At 36.7% G+C, this 19778-nt stretch overlaps 2 protein-coding genes and 1 pseudogene across 2 annotated transcripts; all 3 read left to right on the top strand.

The window, feature by feature from the left end:
* Positions 1-263: 263 nt before the first annotated feature.
* On the top strand, positions 264-2632 carry LOC136227455 (uncharacterized). The gene is made up of 5 exons (XM_066016136.1): positions 264-420; positions 683-1512; positions 1600-1758; positions 2028-2288; positions 2380-2632. The coding sequence occupies exons 1-5, from the start codon at positions 411-413 to the stop codon at positions 2521-2523; spliced, it is 1404 nt and encodes a 467-aa protein (XP_065872208.1). The 5' UTR covers positions 264-410; the 3' UTR covers positions 2524-2632.
* A 7168-nt stretch (positions 2633-9800) lies between these two features.
* On the top strand, positions 9801-13628 carry LOC136217683 (uncharacterized; annotated as a pseudogene).
* Positions 13629-14280: 652 nt separating this feature from the next.
* On the top strand, positions 14281-18452 carry LOC136227451 (calcium-dependent mitochondrial ATP-magnesium/phosphate carrier protein 2-like). Its single transcript, XM_066016122.1, has 4 exons — positions 14281-15532; positions 16914-17696; positions 17795-17885; positions 18040-18452. Exons 1-4 carry the CDS (start codon positions 15082-15084, stop codon positions 18227-18229), a joined length of 1515 nt encoding a protein of 504 aa, XP_065872194.1. The 5' UTR covers positions 14281-15081; the 3' UTR covers positions 18230-18452.
* The last annotated feature ends 1326 nt before the right edge of the window (positions 18453-19778 follow it).

Below are 19778 nucleotides of genomic sequence, written 5' to 3'. Positions count from 1 at the left end.
TTAAATATTGATACAAATTGGGTAAACCAAATGAGATAGGTCAATGGCCAAATGCAACCAAATAATAGAATAAGGGTCAAATAACACAATTTTAAATAGGTCAAAGGGCCAAATAATGCTTTAAACCAATTAAAAATAAAAGAACTTATGAAAAAAAAGCTTTTGTTTTGGTGTAGTTGTAATTGTTTCTAGTTCATACTCCAAATATGAGAGGCTCATCCTCCCTATCCACAACCACATTAATACTTTCAAATTGGAGTTTTGTTTTCTTCTACCAATTTCGTTCGCAATGACGTAATCAATTGCCTCTCCTCCATTCTCTACTCCCCAATAAACTTTTCTATATTACTTTGGCTTTCTATATCAATAAAATAAAAAACATCTCCTTCCAGTTCTGGGTTTCCGATTCCATGTTTGCTGGTGAGTATTCAATCTTCTTTTTTAATTACCTTCTGCTATAATTGGGATTTTGTATGACTGCTTACATGTTCGTTTTTGATTTTGTAACAAAGCTTTTATTAATCATTCCTACTTCAAGATTGCTTATATCTACCCATTCTTGAACTCCTATGGCTGTTCCGATTGTTCTGTTATCTATCTGTTTGTGAATTTATCCATCCAAATTCTGTATTTGTGCAAGATTAGACAGATAGATTAATCTGAGTATGTGAAACCGGTGCAGGAAAAATGGCGATTTCTTCTCTAAACAGCTTACTTTCAGTAGGAATACTGCTTCTTGCATTCAACGTATCATATTCATATTCATCAGGGGATGAACTCAAGATAAAAACTGCTACTTTCCTATCCCCAAAATTTGAACTTGGACCAGGATCAGTGGAGAACAGATATTACTACAATATCAAATTCCCAAGAGGTCATATTGCGCTGAAAAGCTTCAACGGCGAAGTAATCGATGAGGCTGGAAACTCTATACCACTCCACGAAACTTATCTTCACCACTGGGTAGTCGGAAGATATTATCAGCGGAGCAATGCCTCGAATCCCCGATCAGATCATATTTTTGCAAGAAACAGCGGAATCTGCCAAGGTGGATCTCTAGGGCAGTATTTTGGGCTTGGATCAGAAACAAGAAAAACAGCTACTTATGTTCCTGATCCTTATGGAATTGAAATTGGTAATCCTAATGAAATCCCTGAAGGATTTGAAGAGAAATGGTTGCTTAATATCCATGCTATTGACACCAGGGGCGTTGAAGATAGGCTTGGATGCACAGAATGTAAATGTGATTTATACAATATCACTGTTGATGAATATGGTGATCCTTTAAGGCCTGATTACAAAGGAGGTTTATTTTGCTGCTATGATCATACACAATGCAAGGTGAGAAAGGGTTTTCAGGGTGCCAGGAGGAGCCTTTACCTGCGGTATACGGTGAAATGGGTGGATTGGGAGAGTTCAATTATCCCTGTTAAGATTTATATTCTTGATGTTACTGATGATGGGAAAAGGTTCAATGATTCTGTTGGAGTTCATGCTCACTATGGCTGCAGGGTAGGTGAATCACTTTCCATATTATACTCTCATGACAAAAATATTACATATAGAAACTGTGTATAATTTGGTTTCTGGTGATCTCAGGTTGAGTATGATGTTCAGCCTTGCAAAGCTAATGGTGTGGCTACTGATGATTGCATTGATGCCAAAAGAACAAGCGTTGTCATGCCAAATGGTGGCTATGTTATCTATGGCGCGGCGCACCAGCATACGGGAGGAATTGGTTCCACTCTTTATGGACAGGTGATCCGTCACAACCTGATTCAATACTGTATAGATATTCATGTGCTATTCGTTAGGCCTGATGGCTGCATTGAACACACATTAAGTATCTAGGTAGTAACTTTCTCTCAATTGTTGACGTGGGATTCAAATCGTTTTTGTGACATCATTTTAAGGCTGTTCCTTTGCTGATATTAAACTTCCTAGACATCAAGCGCTTTACATGATTGTCGTCCACACATTCTTACTTACTAACATTTTCTTCTATTTTCTGTGTGGGATGAATTCAGGATGGACGTGTCATATGTACATCGGTACCTACTTACGGGGAAGGAAAAGAGGCAGGAAATGAAGCTGGTTACATAGTAGGAATGTCAACCTGTTATCCAAATCCAGGATCAGTGAAGATTGCAGATGGGGAAAAATTAACTCTGGAATCCAATTATAGCAAAAGTACTCGAACACACACTGGGGTTATGGGACTCTTTTATCTTTTAGTTGCAGACCATTTGCCAAATCCTATTCAAATTTCACATACTGATCATGTTCATGTAAGTTTACATACTTCCTTTCTATACAATACTCTTTGCCAAATGATTCACATACTGATCATGCTGAATTGAATTTTATTGATTCTTGCAGATGCTGGTTGAAAAGAAAGCATCCTCTTATTCATGGGCAGTGGCTGTAGGCATTTTGGGAGTAGCAATAATTATTACAGTGGCCGTAGGATCCTATTTAAAGAAGAGGGTCGAAGATGGTTATGAACCAATTTTGATTAATTGAAATTCAGTTTTCCATTAGCATTTTCAGTTCGTTTTACTAAAAACTTAGTTTCATGTCGATCCATACAAGTAGCTTTACCTTATATAGTATACATTTCTTTTCAGCATTATCAATGATCTATAGTTTGAAATGTTGTGCCTGGATAGATGGGTTGCTTCTGCTGATCTTAATATAATGTTGAATGATTGAATAAAACAATTACGGAAAAAAGCATTGCTCTCGATAAAAGATTAAACAGAAAAAGCATTTTCAACTTCGTTTTATTTTGGTTTCATATTTGAATTTCTAGTATGAATGAGGTCAGTTTTAATTTGATTTAATTTTACTAGTTTTGCTTTTTAGAATAATTTGTTTGATTGATTTCAAATGGGGCTTAAAAAGAGGGTTTTTATACTAGTCTAATTATTAATAAAATTATGGATAGATAATTTATTGGTTTTCGAATTTGTATTGTATAGTAGTTCATCCTTCTAGATAACTTTATTCATTATTAATATATTAAAGGAACTAATTATTACATGTTACATAAAAAAAATCAATATTGTAACTTTTTATTATTTTTTACTAAACTATTAAGGTTGATTTTAGTCATTTTAGTCTCTTTGTAGATCTTGTAAGAATTGATTTCTTACTGTTGTTTTCTTGTTGTACTTATTGTGTTTTTATCTAATGAAATTATAAGTATTTTCATCAAAAAAAAAAAAAAATTAAGGTTGATTTGAGTGGTTAAGGTCTCGAGTTACTTAAACTAGATATCTTGAGTCTTAGAGGGTGTTTGGTTACCTACTTTTCATTTTCTGTTTGTCTTCTCACTTTAAAAGGTAGAGTTTTAAGTGTTTGGTCAGACACTTCCTGTTTGCCTTTTAGAGCTGAAAAGTGACTTTTTACAAAAGCAGTGAATCTCTGCTTTTTGTAAAAGTAGCATTTTCGAAAGGCAAACAACAAACAGGAACAGTAAACTGCAAGTAGCCAAAGGGACCTTAATGTATGTAAAAACTTTAATTGTGAGAGAATCTACCTAAAGAGAGTCTCGACACGAGCAGTCAGATAAGTTATATAAAATGTATTTCTTACTAAAATAATGTATATTAAAATGAAGGTTTAATACATTATTTGTTTCATGAATTTATCCAAAAATTTTGATTTGACCCCTGAACTTTCAAAGTGTTCTGATAGCCCTTTCAATTTGCATTAAATGTCCAGTTAGTCCCATAAACTTGCGTAAAATGTAATTAATTGATCACCCGGTTGCAAAAAAGTAAGTTAAATGCAGAAGATGTATTGCACGCGTCTTAAAAAAAAGTAAAACGACCAAGATCGGGTATGTAATAACATTCTAAGATGCGTGGAATATATCTTTCTCATTTAACTTACTTTTTTTGTGCAACCGAATGATCAATTGATTATATTTTACGCAAGTTTAGGGATTAACTAAACATTTTATGTAAGTTGAGGGGCTATTAGGATACTTTGAAAGTATAGGAGGTCAATCAAGCTTTTTGGACAAATTCATGAGGCAAATGATATATTAAGCCTAAAATTAATTATAAATTATTTTACACTTTTTAATAGTTTGTCCGATTTTTCGGTTCGAAACTTGTCAAACACCTTCTAGATGGATTCTCTCCCCATTAAAATTACTTTTTTTTTGTAGGAAAAGGAAAGAAAAAAAACAAAGCAACAAAAGCTAACCCGGGATTAGCCTGGGAAAGCTAACCCCAATACGATCATCCGAAAGCATAGAAAAGAGGAAGTCCGGGGGCGACGAGAAATTGGAGACACCTAACATCCTCACATGGCCTTCAGCAGCAAGGCGGTCAGCAACCCTGTTCTGCTCCCTATAGATATGACCAAAGTTGATGGTGTCGAAGGAAGGACCTAACCTTCTGATCCATTTTACTAAATTTTGGCTGCTCAAACAAGGAGCTTTATTCTCAGAGATAACCTTGACAACTTCAAGGTTATCAGTTTCCACGATAAGATTCTTAACCCCCAGACTCTTGGCGAGATTAAGCCCAGAGAAGATTCCCCAGAGCACAGCGGTAAAGGCGGAACCAACTCCTAGGTTCTGAGCAAAGCCAGACATCCAAGTACCATCAACGTCTCTCAAGACTCCACCAGCCGCAATCCTCCCATCCGATAAACAGGACCCGTCAGTGTTTAGCTTTACAGTCCCTTCACCAGGTCTATTCCAACCAACTAAATGGACCTCCTTCCTCTGACTATTATTAGAGAACCCCTCCTCTTTAAAGCTCTCAATAAAAGAAATCATTTTTTGGAGAAAAAATCAAGTAAATTGGGAAAGATAACGACCCCTTCCCCAAAGATGTCTGCATTTCTCCATTGCCAGAGTTGGTGACAAACAGTGGCAAAAAGAATAGCCCCATGCTCAAGCTCTGGCACTAAAATACCTTTAATACCATTAATAAACCACTTATGGCTAGGATAGGTCAAGAAATTCTGAAGCACATGATCGGGCATGATTTCCCTCCATACCTTCATGCTTTTAACGCAATCCCTAAGAGCATGACATGTAGTTTCAGACCGGACTCTACACCTACTACAAGTATCAGCCTCCACTAAATGGCGTCTTTTCCTATCTACGTTAGTAAGTAACCTTTCCTTAGCCCCAAGCCACAGGAAACTCCTAATGCGATAGGGAACTTTTAAGGCCCAAATAGTCTTCCAATCGACAGAAGGAGGAGAGTCTAAATTAATGTAGAACGCCTCAAACGCAGACTTACAAGAATAGGTCCCGCTATTAGTAAGGGACCAATAGTGAATATCCTTATCTTCCTCTTTACTGCTCACTTTGACTCCCCTGATCCTCAGGAGCGTTTCCAGATCAAGGTAGGCTTCAAATTTCGACCAAATCCAATCCCCCTCCGAGTCCACCTCAGCAATACTCCAATTGCAAATCTCCAGAGGAGGCGTTGAAGTACACATCTCAAGTAAAGGCTTCATCCCCAGCCAGGTGTCATTCCAAAACTAATAGATTTACCATTGCCCACCGACCAACCAATCCCAGAGCAGAATTCTGAGAACACAACATTAACACCTTTCCGTAGAAAGGAGCAATTAAGAGCTCGCTCTTTTGGGCCCCCAAAAATTTTAGTCAGAACTTTGTAGATCACATTGCAAAGGCTAATGGGTCTCATTTGTAAGAAAGAGGAAGGCTTCTCCACTTTCAGAATCAGGACCAGAAGAGTTTTATTCACAAGCCTAATATCCTCAGACCCTTCAAAGACTCCTTTAATAAAACTGTAAACACCCTCCTTTACAGTATCCCAATGCTTATGATAAAAGCCAGCCGGGAGCCCATCAATCCCAGGAGCTTTAGAAGCACCAATGCTAAACACAGTTTGGCTAATCTCTTTCAGGTCAATGGAGCGGAAAGCTTCTCTAACCTTCTCCTCACAAATCGTCGGAAACGTAGACCTAGACATAGCTCTATCCAAGTCAACCGGTTCATCTTTAAAAAGATCTTTGTAGAAATTGAGGGCCAGAAGACGGATCTCCTCTTCCTCATAAACCCAGTTACCATTCTGATCTTTGATAGCATCAATCCGATTTCTCTGTCTCCTGATAACCGTAGAAAGGTGAAAATACCTCGTATTCCGATCACCATCCTTAATCCAAGTCTTCCTTGATTTCTGAAACCAAAGTAACTCTTCTTGCTTCAGCACCGCTTCCAACTCATTCTGAGGGATCTAAGAAGACAACTCAGACTATGATCGAACCTGGAATCTAAGATACGTTGGATGCCTTCCATTCTTTTCAGAAGTTTCTGTTTCCTCCTGATAATATGGCCAAAAATATTCTTGTTCCAGCGCATCACATTACTTCTAAACCCCTCCGCAGCAAGTAAGACATTAGAATGGGGTTTCCAATTGTCATGCACAAAGCTCTTGAAATCCGGGTGGGATTCCCAATCCACCAGATATCTAAAAGGTCTTTCCCCTCTTGCATGAGGAGCCCTAACCAACCTGACCAGGATAGGACAATGATCCGAATGTCGGAAGGGAAGATTCAACACAGCTGCATCCGGAAATCTACTCTGAGCCACAATATTAGCATAGACTTTGTCCAAACGAACAAAAGTACTATTACGCTTCCAAGTAAATTTGTGGCCAGCAGCCCTAAGATCAGTAAGGCCACAAATCCATATCCTTCTTATGATTAAGACATCTATTAATATAGTGGTTCCCTCCCCCTCTTTGATCACTCATGACTGCGATATCATTAAAATCTCCGGCAACAAACCAGGCCTCCACCATACTAGTACTTAAAGACAACAAAACTTCCCAAAGCCATTTTCGATTAGCTAGAATAGGATCAGCATACACAATAGTGATAAAGAGGGGTTTATTACCAGGATAAGTAGCTTTACAATGAATAAATTGTTTATCCATTTTAACGATATCAATTTGTACCAGATTAGGTTTCCAAAAAGCCAAATGCCACCAGCCCGACTTCAAACCTGACACACTTCCAACTTTTAAAAACTTTAACCACATCATCAGCTTTAGCTCCACTGATCTTAGTCTCCAATAAAGCAAAACAAGATGGGTTGAACTGCTTAATCAAATCCTTAACATGAATACGAGTCGCCTTACTTGCCGCTCCTCTAACATTCCAAACAAACAAATCCATCAAAAGAGGACAGCAAACACAGGCCCAACCAAACTAAACCAGATATTTGTTAGGGGCTCATGCGAGCCTATAAGAGGTACCTGCAGCCCCTCTTTTTTTCCATAAAACCAGAAGAGGTTTGGCTAGTCTTAAGACTACCCTTAGGCTTCTTCATATTCATCTTATTAACCCCCATGGTTTTCGTATTTTTGGCCTCAATACCGAGTTTAGAAAAACTAACCTCTTTATTCAACTCTGAATCTTGAGGATCTTGAACCAGTGGATCAATCTTGGAAACTTCTTTGGATTCGAAGAGAGGGTTGACTGTATCCACGTTATTATCTGCAGAGTCAGCATGTTCTAAGTCCGGCATTTCTAACTCTGAGTGATCCTCGGAAGGTGCAGGGTCTTGCTCTTTATCCACGAGAAGAACCCCAAATCTGGAACCAGAGCATCCCTCCACTGAGTTGCTGGGATTCCCACCTTTCTTTTTTAATATTGGCTAGCTCCTTACTTCCATCATTATTCTGGACAAGGGTCTGATCATTCCTGATGTCAGGAGGAAGATTATTGGCTACCGGAGCTCGTGTCCTTCTTCACCCAGAACGTTTTGCAACCATCCAGGGACCGAAACTCCTCCCATCCCATTGGATACCCTCATCCTTTGCTATGACATCCTCCACAACATCCTCCTTGGCCTTATTCTTCTTGGGACAACCCTCAAAAGTGTGTCCAAATATCCCAACTTCGTAGCAGATGTTATGGATCCCTTCATACTCAATAAAATAAATCGTGTGTTGTAAGCAAAATTTAGACAGGAGGGGTTTAGCTAGGTCAATTTCAATACACACCCTAGCAAATTTGCCTCTTTCAGCTCCAATAGTAGTTTTATCAACATGATGGACTTTCCCAACAAATCCAGCAATTTTCCTTAGGAAAATCTCATTATAGTACTCAATTGGGAGATCTGGAAATCTCACCCAAGTGAGAACTTCATTAACCGAACAATCCATAGGGTTAAAGTTAGGAACCCAAGGCCTTATGGCCAACACATGATTAAATATAATATAAGGACCCCCTTTTATAACTGCCTCAAAATCCTCAGGCTGTGTAAAATTAATCACATAAAAGTCATTTTCTAGATCCGTGATAGTAATTTTTCCTTTCTTAGCCCATTGAGCAAGAATTCTTTGAGCAAAATAATTAAAACCAATTTTTTCCCCAAGGACCGTCACAATTAGAGACCACTTCCATCTAGCTCGCAATGATCGTTTATCGGCCGAGGTTAAACGAATAACTGGACACATCGGATCGACTTAATCCTCATTCTCCTCATCTGAGTCCGATAGAAACTCCTCAAAGTCATCCTCTCCAACTTCTCCGTGTAGGGATGGAGCCTCCTCTACAATACCCATGACCGTATCCTTATAGGATAACTTCGTCAAGCTCGGTCCCAAAGAGGAAACAATTGCCTCAGAATTGTTCCCCATGGCAACCTCCTGACCTTTAATCTCAATCCCCAAATAAAATAATAATTATTTAATTTATATTTCAATCAATGATTAATTAATAAATTAAAAACTTCAATAATTAACTCCACATAAACAAGTTATGAAAGATATATTTATCCTTTCAAATAAACTCTAAGTTATTGTAAATTTTTTTTTTTTTTTTTGAAGTAAGTTATTGTAAATTTTTATTACCTACTTTTAATTAAAATAAAATAATATTTACTAATATTAATTTTTCATATTTAATAATATATTTACCTTTTATGTTTTTTTATGCTCTTTAGGTTTTGATTGGATGAGAGGTTTTGAAGGGTAATTAAAAGGGAGAGTAGGGAATGGTAGGGAATGGGAAGGAGGGGAAGAGAGAATATTATCCTTACCCTTATTTGGGAGAAAGTGAAGGGTTCATCAAAACCCTTCCAAATCCACCGATTTGGTGAGTTGAAAATCTATTAAAAATTTATTGATTTTGAACCATTCAAAACCCTTTATTAACCTTTCAAAACCCCTACTCTCATATTTTTTAATCTTCCAAACAAGGGTTTCCACTAACCCTTGCCTACCATTCTTTTAATTACCCTTCAAAACCTCTCATCCAATCAAAGTCTTATAGTCGTTTTCGTCCCATTGTGGATTTTGTAAAGTTTTTTACATTTTCCATAACATTTTCATATTTTTATATTAATATAATAAAAATATGTAAAACTTAATTACATATATAAAAATTAATTTGTAATAAAAAAGTAAAAATAATATAATATAATTTTAATTTGTATTAATATAATAAAAATATGTAAAACTTAATTACATATATAAAAATTAATTTGTAATAAAAAAGTAAAAATAATATAATATAATATTAATTTGTATTAATATAATAAAAATATGTAAAACTTAATTACATGTATAAAAATTAATTTGTAAACTTCTTATTTTATATAAAATCCAGGGACTATAGTTAGTTTTATTGAGTGACCTGTGGATTTGTTTTTATTCAAATGACTAATAAAGACAAATCCACAGGTCATTCAATTAAACGATAAATAATATAATATGCATAAATTCAAAGGACTAATAAATTATTTTTCCTACAATTATATATATATTCTGTAAATAGTTATGTTTCCCGAAATATTCCAAGTCGAGACGGCCCGACCCGTTTCATTTAGAACTCTTCTATTTTCATGGTGGATAATCGTCGACGTAACTGATAGCCTCATTCCAGTGGAAACCAAGAGCCAGATGAGACAAGATTTCTTTTTGGAATTCAACTTTGTTGGAGGTGAATCGCAACTACGCCTACAAGATTGCATGCAATCTTTCTAGAAATTTGGCCTTGCTAATTTGGCAAATTCCTGATTATATAGCTCTAAATATTGGTAGAATTCCTTTTCCATAGTTCCTTTCAATTCTCAATTTTTGTCGTTTAATTGAATGACCTGTGGATTTGTCTTTGTTGTTTTTCGTTCAAATAAAAAATAGAAAGACTATGTTATCTTTTTGAATTAGCAGTTGCTTTGGCTAATTAATGTTTGGGACCTTCTTCTCCATGGTAGATGGATTCTTTTGAAGTTGATTAAGTTTGATTACAAGTAATTAATTGAAACATGTTTGGATTTCAGGGAATTAATTTATCAGAATAATAAGAGAAGGAAGAGAATTAATTGGAAGTTCTAGTTCTGTATCTCTGTGTTTCTCTCTTTAGTTGTGTTTGTTATGGTTTTTAATTTGCTAATACAGTCTAGTATAAATAGATATTGAAACTGGCAGGCGCTATGGCGCATTGTTTTCAAGGAAGCTTGCTTCTGTTGTCAATATTTATGCTGGTAATTAACACAGCACATGCTAAAGCTTCATTGCAAAATGGAAATCGGTTAAAATCTGCAACTTTTCTTTCCCCTAAGTTTGTGTTGGAACCTGGATCAGTTGAAAACAGACTTTACTACAATATTGACTTCCCCAGAGGTCATATTGCAATAAAGAGTTTTAATGCTGAAGTAATTGATGAGGCTTCGAATCCTATACCCCTTCATGAAACTTACCTTCACCATTGGGTTGTACTAAAATACTATCAGCGTTCCGATGTGGTTACTACTGATAACAATGATGAGCTGCAGTTTCGTAAATCAGATCATATTATAGGGAAAAATAAGGGCATATGCCAAGGTGATGCTCTTAGACAGTATTTTGGCCTTGGGTCTGAAACTCGAAGAACGAACACACATGTTCCAGATCCTTATGGAATAGAAGTTGGTAACCCTGGTGAGATTCCTACAGGTTATGATGAAAGATGGTTGCTTAATGTGCATGCTATTGATACACGAGGAGTTGTAGATAGGTTGGGTTGCACCGAATGTAGGTGTGATCTATATAACATAGATGAATTCAGTCATCCTCCGATGCCAGATTATGAAGGAGGCTTGTTTTGCTGCTATGACCATACACAGTGCAAAGTAAAACCAGGTTTCCAGGGCCTCAGGAGGGGTCTTTACTTGCGCTACATTATAGAATGGGTTGACTGGGATACTTCCATAATCCCTGTTGAAATCTTTATATTCGATGTCACTGATACTGGGAAAAGGCTTAATGTTTCAACAGGATTCGATCCAGAAAATGGCTGCCAGGTAGTTAACTTCCTTAGATGGTGTTAAGACATCATTTGAAAATTAATCAGGCATTTACCTTTTGTATTATTGTTAAAATTCAGAAAATTAGCTTACATATCTTTTAGTCTTTTGCTTCTAATTGATAACTAGTTGGAGAAAGGAGATTTTTCTAATGTGTTGGACTATGGCTTTTCCAAGCTCCTCCTATAAGTGGGTGCTATTTATCTGTTACCATTAGATAAAATTTTCCTGAAGTGAATTTTGTGATAGATGCTGAAAACATAGAGTCATGTGTACACATACATAACCTAGTTTAAGCTGCTATAATCCATGTGAAACCATTCTAATTTTCAAATCTCAGTAAATAGGAAGTATTTTTCATCTCCTATGTTGCAATATGAGTGAATAATATCTTGTTGCAGATTGAGTATGGAGTTGAAGCTTGCAACGCAACTAGCATGGCTAATGATGGGTGTGTTGATATCAAGAGGACATACCTAACCATGCCAACTGGTGGTTATGTCATATATGGTGTCGCCCACCAGCATACTGGAGGGATAGGTTCAACTCTATAGAGAGGTAACTTTTTATCTTTTAATTTTTAGCTGGCAATGCTTTCATCTTGTGTCATAGCTCTGCTCTATATGTGAACTAAAGAAATTTCAGGTGCTTGATGAAAAGTTCTCCTAGATTTATAAGACTGAAATCAATTTTTATTTATCATGAACTGGAAATGAACAGGAGATTGATAACACCAACTACATATGTACGTACATTCCATAGTGAATTTGTCTAAGACCCCTGACCATAAGCCCTATGTTTCCAACTGCATTCGGGAGATTTTCCAATGGTTTCTTCATGATGAAACCGTTCTACAGATAATTCTATCCAAGAATATTATTTAGTGCTTATATTACCATTAAGAGCCAATAGAGTGTGAGTTATTGTTCTACAAGTAGTAGTTCCTCTGCGTCAGTGGAGCAGAATAGGCTCATTTCGTATTGCTCTGCAATCCGACCCTGCACCTCCCTGACTTCATTTCTGAGCTTTTGGTGCCACAAAATAAATATTAACATTATTTGTTTGGTCCAAAATACTAGAAATGTTTTTCCTTTCAACACCATTGGTCTTACTTTTACATCTAATTAGCTATATAATCATATTACATGTATCTGTGTGTTGGATTGGAAAAGTAACCTTTAGTGCCAAATTGCTAATGATCTTTTTGAGGCTATTTCAGAATGGACGGGCCATATGTACCTCAGTACCAACTTATGGGAAGGGAGTGGAGGCAGGAAATGAGACAGGTTATATTGTAGGAATGTCCACCTGTTATCCTAAACCTGGTTCTATCAAGATAGCTGATGGGGAACGTCTAGTTCTGGAATCTAAATACAACAGTTCCCAGAAGCACACTAGAGTTATGGGGCTGTTCTACATTTTGGTTGCAGACCGAACACCGAACCAGATGCCTCACTTATATTCTCTTGATCATGTATGTGCTTTCTCTAATTCCCGAGTGTTGACTCTCCGTCGTTATTATATTTTGCGAACTTAGTGTTGATAAAAGAACAAAAATATTTGCATACAGGCGGTGCTTATAATGGTCAACACACTTTTCTAGCCTCAAATAAGTGACACTTTATGCGCTTAGTGCAGTATTGCAATTTGGACTAGATTTGACATCAAAATTTGGGATAACTTGAAATGATTGAATACTCATTTTGTTTATTCATCATCTCTATCTAATGTCCAATTTATGTTTTCTTTTCGTAAGTGCATGAACACAAGGAGAAATCCGTACATGCTAAGGGGGTAGTATTTTGTTTGGACTGGTGATAACTGATGTTCTTGTTGCGGTCATTGCCCGATCTTGGTTTAGGAAGGAGAAAGATGACGCTTACCAACCAATTCTGGCATAAATTGTTATAGAAAGCATGTAAGATGTTTGTTTGACGGACCATTTTATGGACATAAATAAATTCCACCATAATAAAGTATAGCATTATATCATATACAAACGCTTGTGACTTACTATAGTTTGTTGTTTGCTTAGGGGAAATTCATGATTTGCAGGGCATTTTGTGTTTACTCAGCTCCGAGATTATATGGTTGCAGAGAACAGTAGAATATGAATATTGGCAGAGTGTTGGAGCTGAAACACAGAAGAACTGCTAGACATGTTCCTGCTTTAAGTGTTGCAGGATCAGGAAAGATGGTTGCTTTATGTGCATATTTCAATTACTTTCATCAAAAGTACATAATATTCAGTATCATTGGGTTATTAAAAAAAAGTAACCAACTTTAATGTTTTGTTTGATTCTTTTTGGTGCATTAAATTATATTCTTGCAATAATTGCTGTGCTTTCAGTTCTTTTATAAAGGTTGAAAGACATGGTGATAGATGGCCAACAAGTTCTGATATGAATCTATATTGTGTAATAATGGGTACAAGCAGAGACTGATCTAGGGACGAATCTAAGATGGCCGGGAGGGGGCTTGAGGACCCACTGTTCATCGATTTTTAGGGTAAAGATATCTTCCGATCACGAACACACTTATAAGCGAATCCTAAAACTAACACTTTGACATCAATAATTTCAAACATCAGTAGTATCCAATGCAAATCCAACACAGCTCTTCTATTATCCATAATGTAATTATTACAGTTGTCAACTCAAAATCTTGAGCATTCTGGGCTAACATTATTGGGGTACTTCTTCTTGTCATATTATAATTAGCACTATTTATCTGGAATGGAATGACTAATTTCACTAAACAAAATCCCACAATAATAATAATTGCCTCATCTTTATATCTTTTTTATGTTATACAGTATAGTTGCTCGTTTCAAATATTCTTTTTCATTTTAAATTTATAACCATACAATTTCAAATCTTATCTTGATACAATATTTTCTCCTAAGTTTTCATCCCAGTTCCCAAATGTGGAAATATCATCTCTTTCAATCAAATAATTTAACAAGAAGCAAAAATCTTTTGGGGTGACTTTTTGAGTACATTAATTTACTTTATATTTTTCTTTTCTAAATGTCAACACTTCCTTCATAGTTCATGGCAAGTTTTCACTTTATAGAGAGCAATTTTAAATATTGCTAGGCGGACGGGCCCAGCCAGAAAAGAATATCCTTTTTCTAGGTACCCATCTTGGCCCTTTCTTCTCGTTCAAATTTCAAAGCAAAACGCAATTTTATTTATTGAGATTGCAGAGATTGCTTAAATTTCTTTCTCTCATACATTTTGACAAACATATGGATGGCAATCGCTGTAAGCTGAAATGGGCACGTCCTCCTATCGCCATGGTTTGGGTTACAATCTCTAATTCCCTATCTTTTGCTTACCTATATCCATAGGCCCATCTTCTCATCTCATCACATCAATTCCTAAAAAATCGATCAATTACACGTGCCAATTCTAACTCCTGTTAACGTAATAATATCTGGGCAGTTTTTTTTTTTTTTTTTTTAGCTCTCCCACACCCGCCATATTGTTGCTTGATAATCGCCTTTTCCCACTAATTGCATTGCCAATATCTTTTCTATCTTCTGCATTCGTGTTTGAGTTCGATTTGGATTCCTGTTCCTTTATTTTCGGCTCTCACTGAATCGACTCCAATTTAATTTGATTTACGGGGGAAAGGCTTACTTTTGCTATTTATTGTTTTCTTACTAATTGCTGGGTCAACAAAACACTGAGATCTGTAGCTACAAATAGGAAAAAGTACCCTTTTGATGCTACTCATGCTCGATACTCAAAGGTAGCGTTTTTGTGCGTTTTTGGGAATTTGCCATGTCCGGAGCGGGTCACGCCGTGGACCACCGTGTAGGGTTGCCGGATGTGGAGACGAACCCAAACCGCTCCGGTTGTTCCAACCCGGTTAAGCAGTCTGGTCCGATATCCATGGATCATGTGTTATTGGCATTGCGAGAGACGAAAGAAGAGAGGGATGTCAGGATTCGGAGTCTTTTTAATTTCTTCGACGCCGCGAATGTTGGATACTTGGATTATGCGCAGATCGAGGCGGGTTTATCGGCGTTGCAGATTCCGGCGGAGTATAAGTACGCCAAGGATTTGTTGAAGGTTTGTGATGCGGATAGGGATGGAAGGGTAAATTATGTGGAGTTTAGGAGGTATATGGATGATAAAGAGCTGGAGCTGTACCGGATATTTCAGGCAATTGATGTCGAACACAATGGTTGCATTTTGCCTGAGGAGCTGTGGGATGCACTTGTCAAGGCTGGTATAAAATCAATTTCACTGCCTTTACTTTTCAACTTCAAATTGATTTCTGTTTGGGACTGTATATGATCATTCACATTGATAGTGAAATTATGCAATTGAATTATGTATTGTTTGATACTGAAATTATTAGCTTGAGGAGGTAATGGGTAGGATTTAAATGCATGCATGTATATGCTTGGAAACTTTATTTATCAGCTGCATTTGACTGAGAATTGCTATATCAGGCAAGTAATGCGGGGCTTGGAATTGTTGTTTTAGGGTTAGAACAGAGAAGGCGGTGATGCATTGCATTCTTCATCATGATTCATGTAGTTAGCAAAGTGTATCTGAGTGGAAAAGTTTCAAATGCATAGATGTGTAATGAAGACAGATGCTTTGTTTCTATTTAAAAATATGTCAGGGGGCCTGTTGAATAAGGCATTGTATTTCTACTCAATGCTTATAATGTGCTTTATGACTGGTTGTGGTTGTTGACATCCCGAATGGTCGAGTTTCTTACTTTTAGTTTTGTTCGGCATGACATGAGCTGATTTTGTTGTGTTTTGGCTGATTTCTTCAGTGTTAGTTGGGATATGATGTTGGGATAGATCCTTGAGCATGTTTGAGGGAGAGTCCATCTTTTCTGATGGCTGGACAGAGTTGCTTCTTGTTGTCGATGTTGTAGCCTTGTTTTCTGTGGTGCACATTCTTAGTTCCAGTTATGCATGTGTATGATCAAAATTTGAAAATTGGAATTACCTTTGCCATATGTTAATTGATGACATAACATGACTTCAGTAGTTTTTGGCCTCTTCTGAACATATTTGCAACCAGGCAGTTTAAATTAGATATCATGTCTTTGGGTAAGTTACTTTCATGTTTTCTCCTTCCATTTCCTTTGCCATAAAGACAAGCACAGACCGTGAAGGTGACTGTGAACTCTTGCGATTCTGAAGAGAATAAATGGGCGGCCCGGTGCACTACGCGTCCCTGCTAAGCGAGGGTCCGGGGAGGGGTCCCACCACAAGGGTGTATTGGGGGCAAGCCTTCCCCTGCCAATTTAATGCTTGTTAATTATAGTGTTCAAAGTGGTGATGCATTTCAGGTTCTTTAGGAGTTCTCACTTTCATCCTTATCTTTTCATGCTTGTGTTGTGATTGATCTGATTTTTATCATTCCTTAAAAGCTTCTTTTGTTTTTCCTTTCTTTTCACCATGGAGCTCAGCATTATGCATTTTTTACTTGTTTCTTAATCACACTGCTTGGATCCTTGTGACGGTATTATTTCTCAATACATTATGATTAGTACACAGTTTTTTTTTGCACAAGCGTTGGCTGGCCATTTGGTTCTAGATATACTTGTTTTCATCTTATAAGTCCTGGCAGTTTCTGCTTCACAGGGATTGAAATTGATGATGAGGAGCTTGCCCATTTTGTGGAGCATGTTGACAAGGATAACAATGGGATTATAACGTTTGAGGAATGGAGAGATTTTCTTTTGCTATATCCACATGAAGCAACTATTGAGAACATATATCATCATTGGGAAAAAGTATGCCTTGTAGATATTGGAGAGGCAGCCGTTATTCCTCAAGGCATTAGTAAGCATGTCCATAGAAGTAAATATTTTATTGCAGGGGGAATAGCTGGAGCTGCTTCTCGTACTGCGACTGCTCCTCTTGACCGCTTGAAGGTTATTTTGCAAGTTCAGACAACAAGTGCACGCATTGTTCCCGCTGTTAAGAAGATATTGAAACAAGATGGTTTCCTGGGCTTCTTCCGCGGCAATGGATTAAATGTTGTGAAGGTAGCACCTGAAAGTGCTATCAAGTTTTATGCGTATGAATTATTCAAGAATATCATTGGAGATTTTAGAGGAGAAAAAAATGGTTCTCTTCCTGTTGAGAGGCTTTTTGCTGGTGGCATGGCTGGTGCAGTGGCACAAACTGCTATATATCCTTTAGATCTTGTGAAAACTCGATTACAAACTTTCCCATGTGAAGGCGGAAATGTTCCAAAGGTGGGTGCTCTAACGAGGGATATATGGGTTCATGAGGGACCACGGGCCTTTTATAAAGGTCTTGTGCCATCTCTTCTTGGGATTGTCCCTTATGCAGGTATTGATCTGGCTGCTTACGAGACGTTAAAAGACATGTCAAAGGTGTATATTATCCAAGATGGTGGTATGTTTTCTCTCTCTTTTGTTTATGTGTTCTTTGTTGTTGAAGTTTTATGATTTTACAGAGAACCATTGTTCTAAAAGCTTTAACATTTTTTGTAGACCCGGGCCCTCTTGTGCAATTGGGTTGTGGGATGGTATCAGGAGCTCTTGGAGCAACATGTGTTTACCCCTTGCAGGTTATCAGAACCAGGTATCTCTTGTCTTTAAACTCATGGGTTACTTTTTTTTTTTTTTTTTTTTGGGGAGGACCTGAAACGTTCACGTTATCGTTGTTCTTCCAAGTAAAGCAATTTTTTAGGGAAACTGTAAGCTTAATGTTCTATTTTGATTTGGTTCTGTTTCAGATTGCAAGCTCAGAATTCCAAGGAAGCTGGTGCTTACAAGGGCATGAAAGACGTATTCTGGAGAACACTTGAGAAAGAAGGTTGTAGAGGTTTTTACAAAGGACTATTCCCAAACCTTCTTAAGGTTGTGCCTGCTGCGAGCATAACATATTTGGTTTATGAGGCCATGAAAAAGAGTCTAGATCTTTGATGGTGTTGATGACGAAAATAAGAATAGGATTACTAGTAGATTTAGGCAATACATTATTTTGAGTTATACAATAGACAGAGTAATATCCCCCTTCAAGATTTGGGGTACATATTTTTGTTAGTCGAAGAAGAGTTTTTCACGGAAAGCTTATTTGAAAATTGAAATGAATGTTGAGAAACAAGTATTATATCTAACTGCAAGGTCATTGGTCTTTTCTTTGATTTCCCCTTCACTCTCCTTTGTTTTACTAAAATGGCAAAGTTTGTTTGATCTTTCTTCTTTATGATACAACTACCATTTGTATTAATATGGATGCTTACTGAAGTTGGGAAAGACACTTTTTTTTTATGAAATTGAGGAAGTGGACTGTTTAGGCAAGGCATTCTTTCTGATCCATTTAATGGGCTGTTTAGGGCAAAGAAGGACAGTTCATTTTGTTTCCCTCTTCTCCTAAGCTTTGTAATGGTGCGAAAGGGAGGAGGTAGTTAATGACTTGCTGTTTCCTGTGAGTATAATTCTTCTCTACTTCATTCTCACTTTCTCAGTACGTTTTTAGTTCACTTTAGGTAATTGAGCTGTCATTTTATCATCTATAATCTATGTTGTGCGGACACTCTTTAGTAGCATTTTTCTGTGTCTGTGTCCGTGTTTGTGTTTGTGTCTGTCTTCGTTTGAAGGCTATGTTAGAAACAACGTTTTCCGATGTCCATGTGCATACTAAAAGATATATAAGAAGTCAATGGTCATTTAGAGTTGGCATACCAATATGATCCAATTGAACTCTGTTTGTAATTTTTAGCTCTTTAGAGAAATAGACTCGTATTTCCTTCTTGCATAAAAATAAAATAATAAAAAACAAAAAAATTATAGTTTTTAAATTCACACATCAGCATCTTCATTTTATGACAAAAATATCATTTTATATAGGGTAATTAATTTATTAGTCCCTATATTTTGATAAAACACACTATTTAGTCCCTATATTTTTAAAAACACACAGTAAAGTCCCTAACGTTTTTCTTGGTGAACTGTAAAGTCCCTAACGTTTTTCTTGGTGAACTGTTTAGTCCCTGCCGTTAGACTCTCATGAAAATTCTATTAGTCAATTTGGATTTGCGTTCTTCTTTTCCTTTCCTTTAAACTCTAATGCATTTGAAATCAACTTTGAGTGTTCTTCTTCTTGATTTTTTTCTTAATCGTTCAAATTCGTAAGCATTGGGTATCTTCTTTTTCTTGTCATCCATGCAAATAAATTCTTCTTCCAAATTGGATTTCCTCTTCTGAAGTTTGAAGGTAAATAGTAAAGGGTAATTTAGTCATTTCCGAAGTCATAAACGGTAAACAATTTAACAAACAGACGGAAGGACTAAACAGTTCACTGAGAAAAAGGTTAGGGACCTTACCATGTGTTTTTGAAAATATAGGGACTAAACAGTGTGTTTTATCAAAATATAGGGACTAATAAATTAATTACCCTTTTATATATATATATATTGCAGTTGGACAGTAGTAATGGAGAACAACTCTATCACTGTTTAAAATCTAAGTC

The sequence above is a fragment of the Euphorbia lathyris genome, chromosome 1 (assembly GCF_963576675.1).
Source record: "Euphorbia lathyris chromosome 1, ddEupLath1.1, whole genome shotgun sequence".
NCBI lineage: Eukaryota > Viridiplantae > Streptophyta > Magnoliopsida > Malpighiales > Euphorbiaceae > Euphorbia > Euphorbia lathyris.
The sequence above is the reverse complement of the archived record's forward strand: the minus strand, read 5'-3'. Positions and strand labels throughout refer to the sequence as shown.